The sequence below is a fragment of the Electrona antarctica genome (assembly GCF_951216825.1).
Source record: "Electrona antarctica genome assembly, chromosome: 7".
NCBI classification, from domain to species: domain Eukaryota; kingdom Metazoa; phylum Chordata; class Actinopteri; order Myctophiformes; family Myctophidae; genus Electrona; species Electrona antarctica.
Window position 1 is genome coordinate 44,795,883 of NC_136812.1, and position 14,490 is coordinate 44,810,372.

Here is a 14,490-nt window from a genome sequence, read left to right on the forward strand (position 1 = left end):
TATTTATAAAACCCACACAAACACAATTAAACACTTTAACTCTCAAACTGCTTAAAAACATTTGCCAAAATAGCATATAAAGCTCACATCAAATATCATGCAAGCTTTTAAATGAACTTGTAGAACGGCAATTTTCGGGACACAAACAAAACAAAAAAGTTGATATATGGAGGAGATAGGCCTATACGGTTTCTATCCCTGCTATAGCTGGCAGCTTGAAGCATTCCTTGCACCTTCTAGTGGCTGAGAAGGGAAGAGTTTACAGTATTTCTTCCAACGAGGTTAGCCACAGTGCAGCAAACACTTGCTGTGGATCTACAGTGTAGGAGGAGAGGGCAGGGTTTCTATATGAGTTCCACATGTGTCAAATGTTATGAACAGCAGTGAGCGTGTCGACCCATGTTCTGGTGGTTTGGGACCCTTACCTCAGGGACCTCACGTGCCTAGTTTCTGCTGCATGGATCCCAAGACTGAATTCTGCCTGTGCTGCTGTCTCCCTACTGTGACTGTCAGCATTCTCTCCCTGTGTTGCTGACTGTCTCCCTACTGTCAGCATTCTCTCCCTTTTAGTAGAGGGAGTGGGGACAAAAAAAGACAAGCCAGTTATACCGGTAGGATTGGAATTTGGGATTGGGATCCTATTAGGATTGTAACGATTCCGGTTCCTTAACGATTCCCTCTAAATAGTCCGATTCCTTAAAGGTTCCCTTCAGTGGCGTGCACAGACATTTTGAGAGGCTGGTGCTCAAGTGAAAAAAGGGCACCTTGTGCGGCATGTGTAACCGCCGGGCGCCGGCTGCCTTAATAGTGTGTGGGATTTATGGATTTTGGGGCATAAATAATATATTAACATGCTTTTAATCCAGAATTGCCACATACTACGTACACTGTATAAAACAAAAATAAAATGAACCAAAGTGGGGTCCGGGGACCCCTAGGGGTCCTTGAAGGAGTTCCAGGGGGTCCCCAGCTAAGTGATAGTTTGGAACCAAAATGGTTCCATTTGTACAATCTCAGAGTTAAATTAACATTAATTTTACAATATAAATTGGGGGTCCCTGAGATAGAAATGCCATTAAATGGGGGGCTGTACCGCTGTAGACTAATGCATGTCAAACTGGGGGTCCTTGAAATTAAACGGGTTGAGAACCTTCTCTTATGGCATACAGTATCTTTTCAAATGGGGGTCCGCAAGCTAATTAGTGTCAATGTGGGGGTCCTTGCCATGAAAAGGTTTGGGAACCACTGCTCTAGAGATTACCTCATGTCTATCTGTGCACAAACTGCACACCCCTGGTTCACTTGAACAATATCAGCAGGGGGTTCCAAATTACAAAAATGGAACCAAATGGGCATTTGGTTCCATGTGTACACTCTCAAGAGTTATGGTTGGTCCTTGAAAATAAAAGGTTTGAGAACCACCAGTATTGTATTTGTATAGCAGACGTGAAGTATAACCACCAGTGTGATAAAATGGCTCCAGAACGGAGCCGTTCTAAATGTGATGGAACTGATTCTGGTTCCTCAATGTTGGAGGTATATATTCTACTTCACTGTGTAGGGCATGGGTCTTCGACAAGGGGTCCAGGATCCCGGCCCTTGGGGGTCCTCAGAGTTACTACAGGGGCCGGGGTCATTAAAGGTTTTTTCTTTTCTTTTACATTAACCACTGGCAAGTTGACACGTTGGATTGATAACACATACCGGGCAGACAGTGGTTGAACGCTATTATGATTTTCTGCAATTCACAATTTAGGCATTTAGCAGACTCTTAATCCAAAGCGATTTACAGTAAGCAAGAACAACACATGGTAATAATACATACAATACATAGAAATGAAAGTCATCAAGAATCATAAGCACGATAAGAACCTAACATCTGTCTAACAGTATCTGTACAGTGAAGCTATGATAACTATAGAGTGCTATCTATGCCTACATAAAATGCTATCTAAATTACATACGTTTAGATAAACTGTTTACATAAACTGCTAATTACATAAGTGTATTTGCATACACCTGTAAGTTCGTCGAGGCTAGAGTGCAAGTGCTACGGCAAGTACTACAGGCTAAGTACTGTACATCCCCTGGACATGATGCTAGTATGTCACGATGTACAAGTACACCCACTGGACATGACTAATATGTCACATGATGTAAAAGTACACCCACTGGATATGACACTATTATATCTCAAGACACTAGTATTTTGCAGGGACTTACCCTCCCCTCCCCCAATCAAACGTTCAAACCATTGATGCTGAGTGCCAACTAAAGGCCTCGACAGAGTCCGTTTTGCCTTGCGTGGGAGTGAGAGAGAAAACACAAAAAACGCAAGGTTATTTAGTCCTTACGTCCCAGCGTGAGTTACGTTGCTATTGTAGGCTTGTGTCGGTCTATAATGTGCAATCAACTATTCATCCACTAGATGGCAGCTATGACAGAATAGATTGTAGTACAAACTGTACTGACACAAGTGCCACTTTATTTTTGTTATGAGTTGAGATGTTATAACTGTATATGAGTTTTACACTATATCATCATATTTTGTATATATATATATATACACCACTGCCTGTGCTGGCCAATCTACAAGCTCACATCGCCGACGCCTGAAACTTGTTTATTCTAATTGAACTGCCCCAGTTTTGCATCTTTTGCTATGTAGGCCTAATCAATTAATCATTTGGCACAGCTGTGTAAAATTCTTGTCTGAACATCGCGGCCGTGGATTCCGTTCGGTCCTCATAATTACCAGGGCTGGACTGGGTCAAAAAGTCATCTCTGACATTTGGCCCAAAACAATATTAAAGCAAGGGGGGCGGCCCATTCATTGGGCGGCCCACTGGACATTAATTACGTCAAATGGCCAGTCCAGGCCTGATAATCACCGACAAGTTTGCAAAGCTGTGCTTCATACGATGATGTCATGTTGTCCTGTTTAACTTTCAATGTGATCTATCCATGCCAATCGTGTTTACGTTTACAACTCAAGGTGCCGGTGGCGGTGGAAGTGTCATCCTCTTTCAGAAACAGAAAGAGGGGGTCGAGCGGGGGTCGAGCAGAGGAGGAAAAGCCTTCTAGCTCTCTGCTGCCAAAGGACTAAGCAGGGAGGCATTGGGTCCCATCTTTTATATTTTGTCTTTGGTATACGACTCTGGCCGGGGATTGAACCTTGACCTACTGTACCAGACTCAGGGCGGACACTATAACCACAAGGCCACTGAGCTGCCAAAATATTAGACCAGAGATTAACAAAAAGAGAAGAAAGTATGGCTGGGAACCTCAGCCAATTAGTAACAGACCTAATTAAGATTCTCAGGATTCCAGCCAGGCTTATGTAGAACATGTTATCCCCCCTCTCTGCTAGATAGATAGATACCTTTGTCATTCAACATATATAATGCATAATTGAACTTAACTTACTGAACCGGCTTACAAACTATTAATGCTAAAACAATACTACACAAAAATCACCACTTATAAATAAAATCACAGTCAGTTCATATTTAAAGAGACAGATATTGTACAACAGGAGTCCTTAGCAGAATATAGGAGAACAGATATTGCACTTTTGGGGGACTATTTCACCTCCCCCCCAAGTTTGATGGCTTTACTTGGAGAAAGAAACTCTTGCGGAATCGCTCTGCTAGCTCTGCTCCCAATGCTGTGGTACCTTTTGCCAGAGGGCAACAGAGTGAACAGTCCATGGTGTATCTATCTAGAAAAACAGATATACTTAATAAAAATGAAACAAATAGAACAATATACTTCTGTATACATAGGCATGTTTAGTGAGAGAAACTGCCTGTGGCAGCCCATGGGGAGAGGCCGCCACGGGCAGACCTGGCTCCCAAGAGAAGACACCACTGCACACAAGTTGAGGTGTGAAAAACCAACCGAGCTGCACTTTCCAAGTCTGTATACCAAGACATCAGAGACACTCCCACAGACACCCGTAAAGATGTTGAAAACATTAACTTGTAACAACAAAACTCCCATGGGTGAAGTACAGCAATGTGCAAACACAGCAGCAAGGTTTGTTGTGAGCTGTTTTGACAGCAAACGGATGTCCAGTGGAATCCACCCATCATAAAGACTGTCAATCATCATCCGCAGCGTGCTGACATCAGGCATTTTTTGGTATCACCTCCGTTGGGGTTTCCACACAGAGCTGACGTAATGAATACCAGAAGGTGACGTGAAAACACAGCAGAATACTGATAGGTCGGAGGGCCTCCCATATACTGCGTGTTCTTTCTTTCTTTCACTGAAATCAAAAAAATTATAGGTAGAGTATGTTATGTCCTATTACAATGCAATACACTAGCACAGCTGCAATGATTGAAGGTGCAGGTCTCTCTACTCTCCCACTGAGAAATGTAGACCCTGGTGTCAATAAAGTTGTTTGACGCGATTGGACGTGGTCATTCCCATGGGAGAACCCTGCACCCAATCACTGTGATGGTTAGTGATCCACGGAGGGAACTGGGGCGTTGCACTTGATGCCATGCGACGCGGTCAAGCTGCTCAGTGAGGGCACTCACTCACCTTGCAGCTCACGAGCCAATTAAGGCCTCTCGCTGTCGCCGCACCTTCTGGAATCTCAAGCGATTAAGAGAGTCAAAGTTATGGTAAAAGTGCTTGAGGTTGTGGGTTCGAATCCACCGTAGTGCATTCGGCTTTGTCGAGCATCTACTACACCAACACAATTGACCTGTGTTCGGGGGCCGGGCGGGGAGACATGCTGGCCATTGGGAAATTCGGGACAACTCCCGAACGGCCGGTCCAGTCCAGGCCGGTCTGGGCCAGCCGTTTTTTTATTTTTTATTAATACAAAAAAGGAAAATCATATTTAATTTAAAAAAATCCCTTTTGTGTAAAATAATGCAGCACTGTCTTCTGTGGCAGGTATAAACATGACATCCATGGACAATGATTTTAGGTCACTGTAGGACCTAAAGTGGCGGGAGGGTGATATCACTGCACGTATTTCTAAATTCCTACAGATTGAGGGCGGCACCTGTCACTGTCAGCAGGGAGTTTTGGGTGGGAGGAGTAGAACGAAGGCTCTACGTCCTCCCGCCTCCCGGTGGGTGCTCCTCACTGGCAGGTGAGTCAGTAGGATACAACAACAGTGACAACACATGTGTGTGGGGAGGAATTAAAGGGGGGTAAAAAGCACAAATGAAAACTCCACAAACTCCCCAAATAATAAATAAATCTGGTAATCACATTACCAAGGATTGGAAACTAAATGGGCCGCCATATTTGCTGTAGTTCTGTGAGTTCTGACATCGTTGCAATGACCTCTGTCAGGAGAGTGAAATGGCCATACAACGTACAGATTGTAGCTTTAAGCCTAATTTATATTTTGTAGCATGACAGTGTCGCTTGGCGACAGCACAAAAGCTACCAATGTGTTGCAGTACTGTATAATAAATCAGGCTTTAGCATATAAGTTAAGGAAGCAGGCGCATGAGGGCGCCTGACGGACTCCACAGACGTGATGATGAGAGCATGTCTGGGGGCCCCCATGCACATTATGTCCACATTTTCCATGTGGGCCGTCTGCCTTCCATTAACCTCACACACCAACCACATAAGTGGCTTTACTGGGGAAGTCCAAATATAGCACTTTGTTTGAGCCTGCATGGAGTACCAGATGGGAGGGCTTCTCAGGACAGTTCACAGTTGTCAGGTAAATCAGGAGGTTCTCAGGGTGTGGTCCACGGACCGGGCCCGCTTGAGCAGTTACACTTCCATATGTGTAACACTGAGGATGTTACGGTGTAGATTGGGGTCCCAGAGGTAAACAATAAAATTAAAAAATCACATCAAACTGGGGGTCCTTGAAATTAAAATGAAAATCACTGAGGTGAATTATAGAAAAGCGAAGTCAACTTCATGTTTCCATTTCCAGTAGAAAAACCAGGTAAACAATTAATGAACCTAGCATGTGTCTAAAAATAACAAGCTATCTAAGTTACATTTCAACCTTTCTATGGCCGTTAAGGCTAGGTCAAGTGCTACAGGCGTACAGGTGGAGTCTGAAGAGGTGCAGTTGTCCAACTACAGATCTACAAGCTCTCAATGCGTCACTTGGCGACGCGTTGAGAGCTTGTAGAGCAACTATTTTCACTATTTGTTTAGTAGCGAAAAGAGAAAATGTTTGCCTATAATGCCATTCCCAAAATAGGGATGCCACGTTTAAAGTGGTTAACAAATGAAAGGTTTAGGCCGGGGCACGGTGGCACAGTCGATAGTGCTGTCGCCTCACAGCTAGAAGGTCCTGGGTTCCATTCCCACTGGGGACGCTGGGGGTGTGTTCTCTCCTCCGCGTCATCAGTGCCCATACCCGAGGCGGGGTTGGCGAAAGGGCCTTTCTGTGTGGAGTTTGCATGTTCTCCCTGTGTCCCCTAGGGTAGGTACCCTCACAAAAAACATGCAGTAATCCTGGTCTCAAAAACTACCTCCCCCTGGCCAGCCGGGGCACCTGATGGAGGGGGAAGGAACTCCCCCCCGGTGAAAAGAAGCAGCTTTGACTCCTCATGCATAGAATAAAGGAAGCATGAGGTCATTCCGCTGCCCCCCCCCAGGTTGGCAAAGGAAGTGTAGCACCTACGATTACATTAGATAATTGACACTGGGTGTCACATGTTAATTGACCTGCATCGATTTTGATGAAATCAGATTAATCTGCAAAAAACTATTCAGAGTTGGGGACAATATGCATAAAATACACAATTGCCATCCCCTGATGCCCCAAATGACGCTCCTGCCCCTGGGGCTCTTTAAAACCACTGGGATATACAGTAACATAGCACTTGTTCTAATCTGGTTTCACAACAGGACCCGCTGACAGGCCCACTTAAAAAAGTTAAAACACAATAGCCTATGCCTCTCCTTAACACAGTGTCACATCTGGACACCCATGCACAATCTGCTGACTGACAGACATCGCTTTGAAGGTTTACACAACTAAACATTTGATTTGCTTTATAGGCATTTATAAATCTACAGAAAATCGAATTCCAATATAATTTGCTCGAGAAAGTTATATTAATAAAATAGTTAATAATAGGCGTTCAGATGTCATCTTTTGAATCAATATCAAAGCATTCCAACACAGGCGTTCCCCTGGAAGTAAGGCGTCTGGACTCTGGCATGGTGTGAAATTACTACTGTATTAAATTAAGAAACAAACAACATCACTGCCTTATTACGCTCTTCAAAGGGAGAATGGTGTGAGTAAAGCCGTTAGATATATCATAAAAAGCTCTGTCAAGCAGCAGCTGAGGTTTCCAGGCTAAACATGACATAATGCATTGTGGGTGGTATATGGTTGCTGTCGGCAGATCAAAACCTCCATATTCTAACTGTTTCTGTTAACATCCTACTTGATCATAGTACAGTAACAGTACACAGTCTCACAAATGTGTCAAAAGCATCAAAAGTAGCAGATCCACAAGCTCGAAAGACGACGCAAACTTCCGCGAAGCGACACATTTTGAAGGATCCCCAAATAGATATGTACATATTAACTAACCTCGTGTGACCAGACTTTCCACCTCAGAGGAAAGCCTGCTGTGTTACCAAAACAAATCACCTGTGTCTGTGTGATCCGGTCTAGGTGTGGTTTAGAACGGATGATAAAAAATAAATACAAATAAAAACTCCCATAGAGTTATGGTCCCCCCTGTTTGTTTTTAGTCTTGCCAGTCACTACGAGTTGTAATAAAATATGGATATAGCATTACCAAACAAACTATTCCCAGAATTACTCGAAGAAACTTGTCGGATTCATGTACCACATCAAGGCTTTTATACACTGACACCACGCTAGACAGGAACGCCCAAAAACGTCACATCCGGTTTTAGTCTGGTATGGGGTAAGAATTTTCTATGGCTGCCAATGCAACTTGGTCCAATCCTTAATCACATACGGACAAACATCTATGCCGATGCTATCTAACTTGTGGAGGTAGCGTGCCTTGTCCACGGGCAACAGATCTTTCAACGTATGGCATTGCAAATACGTTTGATAATCGCTTCTCTGCTCAATATTGTTTTGAAAATGCCGCAAATTGCATTGCAGTGAACGAGCGCAAATCACAACTTCCCCCGGTTGTGGGCGGAGTCACAGTTTGAGCCGCTGTTTACGCGCCGTGGTGTCAGTGTATTGGGTAGGCCCTAAAATTATGATGCAGGGAATTATTTTGGGTAATTCTGATTCCGGTTTGGGGGTTCCGGCCTGATTATGACTACACAAACATAAGACTACATGACGTAAGTTATCATCCCCTCCCGACTGGATCATGAACCCGGAATGGTAGGCTATGCCTCCCAGGCTATAGCTTTACCCCATTTGAAAATATATATAGAAGATTGTGCATCATTTAGATTAGAATGAGTAAATAATTCTGCTACAACTGTGAACTCTGCAACTGTCTCTAGGTTGGGAACTTTGGGAAGATAACAGTGGAGAAACAGATAATGATCTATTTCCATACATTCTTTGTAGCCACTGAAATAAGAGTGGCACGTACTACTAAGCTGTTCCTTATTTTCGCTGCATGGGACCTCCTGGAACTGCCTCAAGGTGCCCTCTGAGTCCCCGCTCCGCACTTTGGTAACCACTTTACAATATAATATAATATAATATAATATAATATAATATAATATAATATAATATCTTCCAGAAAGGCCCAGTCTGTTCTCCCACGTGGGGGGGCACTGTGCTACAATGACTGCAGTTTCCACCCGGAGTTATTTTGAGGGGGACCAACGTAGACGTTTGCTTGGCGCGCGCCGCTAACTACTATATTCTGCAGATTTCTTTAATTTGTATTTTCAAACCGACTGTGAACATGGCTATACCAGGCGAGTATCACACGCTGCTAGGTGTGTCTTTGGATCATTATGTGTACATGCTAAATGTGGGAATATCACGGTTTAGTAACTCGTTAACGAGTTATAAACATTTAGCATGGAAGCATTAGCTACAATTCCATTTATTTGCTGTGTTTGCGGTTACCGTACATTTATTTGCTTGATTAAATACTTTATATCAACAATTTGTAAACAGTGCAGTGGTATGATTTTATTTGGATTGCTAAAAAGGACAACACAAATAGTTTTTTTAGCCCCTTTTCTGTATTTTGGACGTTGGTAAACGCACCTTGTTTTCATTGTGGTCCAGACAGTCCCATCATCCACAAACGCGTATTCACCAGTTGGGCCTTGAAATGTTATTAAGTAGTTTTAAGTAGGAATGGATTTACTTACATTTTGGAGTTAAATGCTGGTTGGTTGCATTGCACACCTCCTGAAGTAATATTGTTCAAACGCCCTTCAATAAAAGCTATCAGACAGCACTTCAACTTCCCTTAATCATACTGAATAAATGAGTGCAGAAACAATCATTATTCAGGACAGCTGCATACAATTAAGTGACTGCATACAATTAAGACTGCAATTCACATTCTGTCTGCTGCTCTGTACGTGGCATCATGTCCTACAGGTGGCTGCAATTCGCAACTGCATGGCCCCTGTAGAAAGTCCAAGCCTATCATCAAAATGTTTCTTATTTTGATTACTACTCGTTTATATGATGTTTTTGCATATATATTATTAGTCTGTCACTTAATGTTTCAATTAATTGAATAACACGGGACCCCAATGGAAACAAGCGATAGTAGTTTCTTGGGTTTCCCGGTAGTTTACATTGGAGAGTTAAGTGATGCAAACAAACCAAATGGCACTAGTATACGGCGATGTGGAAAGAAGTGATATGGTCAGATGATCAAACTTTATTATATACTCCACGTGGTATTTAGTGCAGTGGTTCCCAAACGTTTTCATGTCAAGGACCCCCAAATTGACACTAATTAGCCCGCGGACCCCCATTTGAAAAGATATGCCAGGGACCCCCATAAGAGAAGATTTGTATGGCTCTAGCAGTGATTCTCAATTTCAAGGACCCCCCCGTTTGACATGCATATAGTCTACAGACCCCATTTTAATGGCATTTCTATCTCTGAGACCCCCACTTTATATTGTAAAGCTAATTTAACTCTGAGAGTGTACAAATGGAACCAAATGGGCGGTTCCATTTGTACACTCACAGTTAAAGACCCATAAGGGTCCATTTAGTTCCAAACTATAATTTAGCTGGGGACCCCCGGGAACTCCCTCATGGACCCCCATTTGGGAACCACTGGTTTAGTGCATTAAGAGAAGCACACACTAGGCATACAATGAATCTTGACCCCCTAATCTAAGGTGGCTCTCATGCCATTGTCATGTTATGGTTTGGGTCCACAACTTGCCCCTTTAAAGGGAATGGTCACTGCAAGACAAATAGACAATACAAAGTTATTCTTCTGATTGATCCCCTTATCCTATTGATGAAACACTGCTGTCCTTGTAGGAGTGGTTCCTTCCAGGATGACAATGGCGCCATCCACAGGGCACTGAGTGTAACCACATTAATTTACGAGTTTGATTGCTATGGCCTCCATATAGCATTTGACAGCACTCCATGCACCACGGCACCATCTTCATAAAAAAACAACAATTTAATATATTTTGTTGGAACGATGGCTGCCAGTAGAGTAGTACAGTTCCAGAGACTATGCTGTGGTGCACTGAAGCTCTCATGTTGGCCCAACACCGTACTAAGAGATATTTTGTTATTTTTGTCATTAGACTTATGTCAACTAACAATCAAAACCGCCAACCATTTCCCAGATTATAAATACACTGTATCCTCCAGGTCCAAATAAAGACACCATCAGAGCTGGATGCAAGAAATGTGGCTACCGTAAGTGTCCATTTGGATAGATGCTGTTGACTTGATCCACATGAACCACCCCCAGCATCCTTATTCTGGGCAAGCGTTGAGTGAAAATGGCAGCTCTACGAGCTCACAATGCATCACATTGTGAGCTCGTAGATCAGACATTACGAGTCGAGAGATTCAGCAACTTTGCATACATGTTACATAGTTGCATAGGTGTTAAATTGTCTCTGTTGGGTTTCAGAATTCAAATAAAAGTAGCAGATCCGCAAGCGCGAAACACGGCACGAAGCTGAAGTTTTGAGCTGCAAATTCTGATGTTTTCTTTTGTGTGACACTAGTATGATCAAGTAGGCTATTAAATCTACGACAAAACACAACGAGTTAGAACATAAGAGGTAAGAGGTTTCTGCCCCACTAATGAAGGCTGGATAGCCGAAACGTTTGTCAAAAATGAAATAAACATTTTGAACTGAAGTCTTGGTGTGTGCGACCCATACCGTTATTTATTTGATATGTTTTGAACGGGTAACGCACCTACAGTCAGAGCGCAGTGCCCTACAGCAACAAAATGTTTTTTGGATGTAATAAGATGTTAAAAAGATTGAATAATCCTAATGTCTACTCCTTTCTGTTCCGGTATCTCTTCCTCCTCTATGTCCCCCCCCCAGCGGGTCACCTGACCTTCGAGTGCAGGAACTTTGTGCGTGTGGACCCCCAGAAGGACATCGTCCTGGACGTGAGCAGCACCAGCTCCGAGGAGAGTGACGAAGACGAGACGGTGGTGGCACGCCCTAACAAGCCGGAACGCAGCGGACAGCAATCCAAAGGTCAGAGGAAGTTGGCCATTATTATTATTAGCGACTTTAAGCAACGACGGATACGGCAGTCGGCTACGGCGACCGGAAATGGATCAGTGCTCGATACATAAACCTGCTCTCCGTCGCAGCCCTTTCTACTACGGGAGAAGCTACACTTACACGTAGTGTCTACAACGCCATGTCATAACCATGTTTATTGAAATTATAGCTGTCATACATTTACACCGATTGCTCCATCACCTCTCTTATGCTGTGTAATGTGTTGGCATGCTCTGAATGAAGAAATAACACTAATACCATATGTCATATTAACCATGTTTATTAAAACGGTTTTAGAATAACACAGATTGCTCCAACACCTTCCTCTTTCCACTGCTGATCATGTCCAGCGCATGTAAGAATTAAGCAATATCGGCAAGTTAGCTGACGCGCGACGGGGTGTTTAAAAAAAAGTGTTTATGTTTGACACATGCTGCATAGACGCGTCACCATGGGATCCAATGTCGCCGTCGCCGACGGCTGTTTGCTTAACGACTTTGACAGCTACGGCGACATAGCCGCTGTACTTCCGCATAGCGTCGCCGTCCTGAAACAGTCGTTGCTTAAAGTCCCTAGTATTATTAGGGCTGCAGTAGCCTCGGCTCCCAGGCCTATATTTCCGTTCGCATTCGGCTAGTGCCACAGCAGTTAATCAAGCTAGTTGATTTACTCTATAATAGAAAATAGTAAAATACCAATCAATATAATCTATTTTATTAATACATATAATGAGGAGTTAACTAATAAAGGTAATTGATTATAAAAAATTGGACGCAAAGCACCAATGAGCTGGCCAGATGTATGGAGAACCGGGATGACTGGAAGCAACGATGGAGGGCTCGTCTGAGGACGACCTACAGAATGATATCTACAAGCTCATGTCTCTTCGTCATGAGCTTGTAGAATGCTAAGTTGCGGCAACCGAGTGAACTTTGTATTCTTGCTCTGAATGAAAATACACAAAAAACAACTACCATTTTCGAAGAAATACAGAGATTTTCACAACGTAACGAACATTCAAACGACGATCAAACAATGATGCACATTGGTGTTGAAACTGAATGTTACACAGTACGACTTCACTTTAAGAAAACTAAAATGCTGCTGTTCAGTCTTGACTTTGGTGTTTCCTGCAACTTTGTGCTTTGTCGTAGTAGATACTTCACCCGATGGCGAAGATCGGAGAGACAAGCACAGACGGAGGAGAAGCAGAGACAGAAGACCAAGAAAGAGGTGTGTGTTTTTATTTAAAGAGTCCAACCTTTTTTTCCCCTATTCTGAAGCCAGTAGATCGTCTCTGCTGGATGGAAACCTCATTATGTCCAAAACTGTTACTTTTCAGGATTCAAATTCAAAATAATCAAAAGTAGCAGATCTACAAACTCAAAACATGTCGCCACATTTCAAGCTTGTGTGTGGATCAGCTACTTTTGATACTTTTGTGTGATGTGGTAGTATGATCAAGTAGGGCTTTAATTTACGAAAAAAACACAAACTGTTAAAATATGGCACGGCAGTTCGATCCCGGGCTCCCCCAGAGTTGGTGTCGAAGTGTCCATGAGCAAGACTCTGGACCCCTAATTGCTCCTGATGAGCAGGTTGGTGCCTTGCATGGTTTCCTCCGCCACCCGGTGTGTGAATGTGTTTGTGAATGTAATGTACAATCTATCTATGTAAAGCGCCTTGGATAAAAGCGCTATATAAATGCACCATTTATGGAGATAGGAGGTTTCTGCCCGACCGCAACGAGAGACAATCCTCACTCCTGAAAATTCTTTGTATTTCAGATCCAACTCGTCGTCGAGCGACGACGACGGTCCAAAGAAGAAGAAGAAGAAGAAGAAAGAACACAGCAAGTCTGATTCGTCCAGCGATGGGGAGGAGGAGGAGGAGCGACAGAAGAAGAAGAAAAAACTGAAAAGCCACAAGAAGAAAAGCAGCAAGAAGCACAAGAAGGAGAGTAAACACAAGAAGAAGCACAAGAAGAAAGAGGCGTCCTCCTCGGACAGCTCCAGCGACTCCTCGGACACCGACTGAGACATTGCTATCTGAACTCTGGGGCCTACCGGTTCCTACTGAGGTGGTTCTCAAAAACGTTTTCATGTCAATGAAATGATACATCTGTATTTGTCTGCGGACCCCCCCCATCTGAAAATGTTTTTTTTTTTTTTGTATTTCAAATAGCTGATGTATACATACATTTATATATATAAAGTGGATACAGCGGCTTTAGATGCTATGTTAACTAATTTATCTCGGGACCACCCCCCACCCTCCACAAAAATAAAGTTAATAATTCTCCAGTCCGCCACTGACAGAACTCAATTCGAAAATAAAGTACTCTGATAGATTAGTCATCTGATGTATACTTTTTTCCTTTTTTTTTTTAAAGAGTTCCTGTAATTTCTTTTTTTTAAAACAAGGAAATGTGCCTGTTTGCCATTGAATAAAGCTGAAGAGGTGGATAAATTTTTGGTCAAGTTCAGTAGAGGTGCTCCGATTGATCGGCCACAGATTTAAATCAGCCGATTTTCGGTGATCTGCAATTTACCCGATCTGGAGAAACGGATCTTTTATACAATTTAAGACTGAATGGTACAACTTTGCATCTTTATGACAGGCCTAAACATTCTCCCCTTCTCTCTCCACACACAGGAACAGTTTTGGAAATATTCAATTTTTCCCCTTAAAAGGGGCATTCCACTCATTTTCAACATTTTACTATGTCATTAATATACCTTAGGTCTGAATTTCTTTTTCATAATTACAGTTCTAGGAAACACAGGGGGACTTTTTTATTATTTCCACACAACAGCTCTAAGGTATATT

At 42.9% G+C, this 14,490-nt stretch overlaps 2 protein-coding genes across 4 annotated transcripts in view; one reads left to right on the top strand and one right to left on the bottom strand.

The window, feature by feature from the left end:
* alpi.1 (alkaline phosphatase, intestinal, tandem duplicate 1) overlaps positions 1-9,402 on the bottom strand; it is a 74,895-nt gene extending 65,493 nt beyond the window's left edge. The window contains exon 1 of the mRNA XM_079506236.1: positions 9,289-9,402. The gene's annotated coding sequence lies outside the window, so the exon portion shown is untranslated. The remainder of the gene's footprint in view (positions 1-9,288) is intronic.
* srek1ip1 (SREK1-interacting protein 1) lies at positions 8,734-14,130 on the top strand. Of its 3 annotated transcripts, none has more exons than XM_079506237.1 (5): positions 8,734-8,904; positions 10,778-10,825; positions 11,473-11,631; positions 12,816-12,894; positions 13,449-14,130. In XM_079506237.1, exons 1-5 carry the CDS (start codon positions 8,871-8,873, stop codon positions 13,696-13,698), a joined length of 570 nt encoding a protein of 189 aa, XP_079362363.1. In that variant the 5' UTR covers positions 8,734-8,870; the 3' UTR covers positions 13,699-14,130. The 3 variants fall into 3 exon arrangements, with proteins under 3 accessions (XP_079362363.1, XP_079362364.1, XP_079362365.1); XM_079506238.1 differs by having other exon boundaries at positions 12,819-12,894; XM_079506239.1 differs by having other exon boundaries at positions 8,734-8,883.
* The last annotated feature ends 360 nt before the right edge of the window (positions 14,131-14,490 follow it).

Excerpts from the sequence above, each read along its gene's own strand:
- srek1ip1 (XM_079506237.1), top strand. The coding sequence starts at position 8,871 with ATGGCTATACCAGGCGAGTATCACACGCTGCTAG. Across the intron at positions 8,905-10,777 it reads CGAGTATCACACGCTGCTAG|GTCCAAATAAAGACACCATC; the intron begins GTGTGTCTTTGG and ends TGTATCCTCCAG. Across the intron at positions 12,895-13,448 it reads GACAGAAGACCAAGAAAGAG|ATCCAACTCGTCGTCGAGCG; the intron begins GTGTGTGTTTTT and ends TTTGTATTTCAG.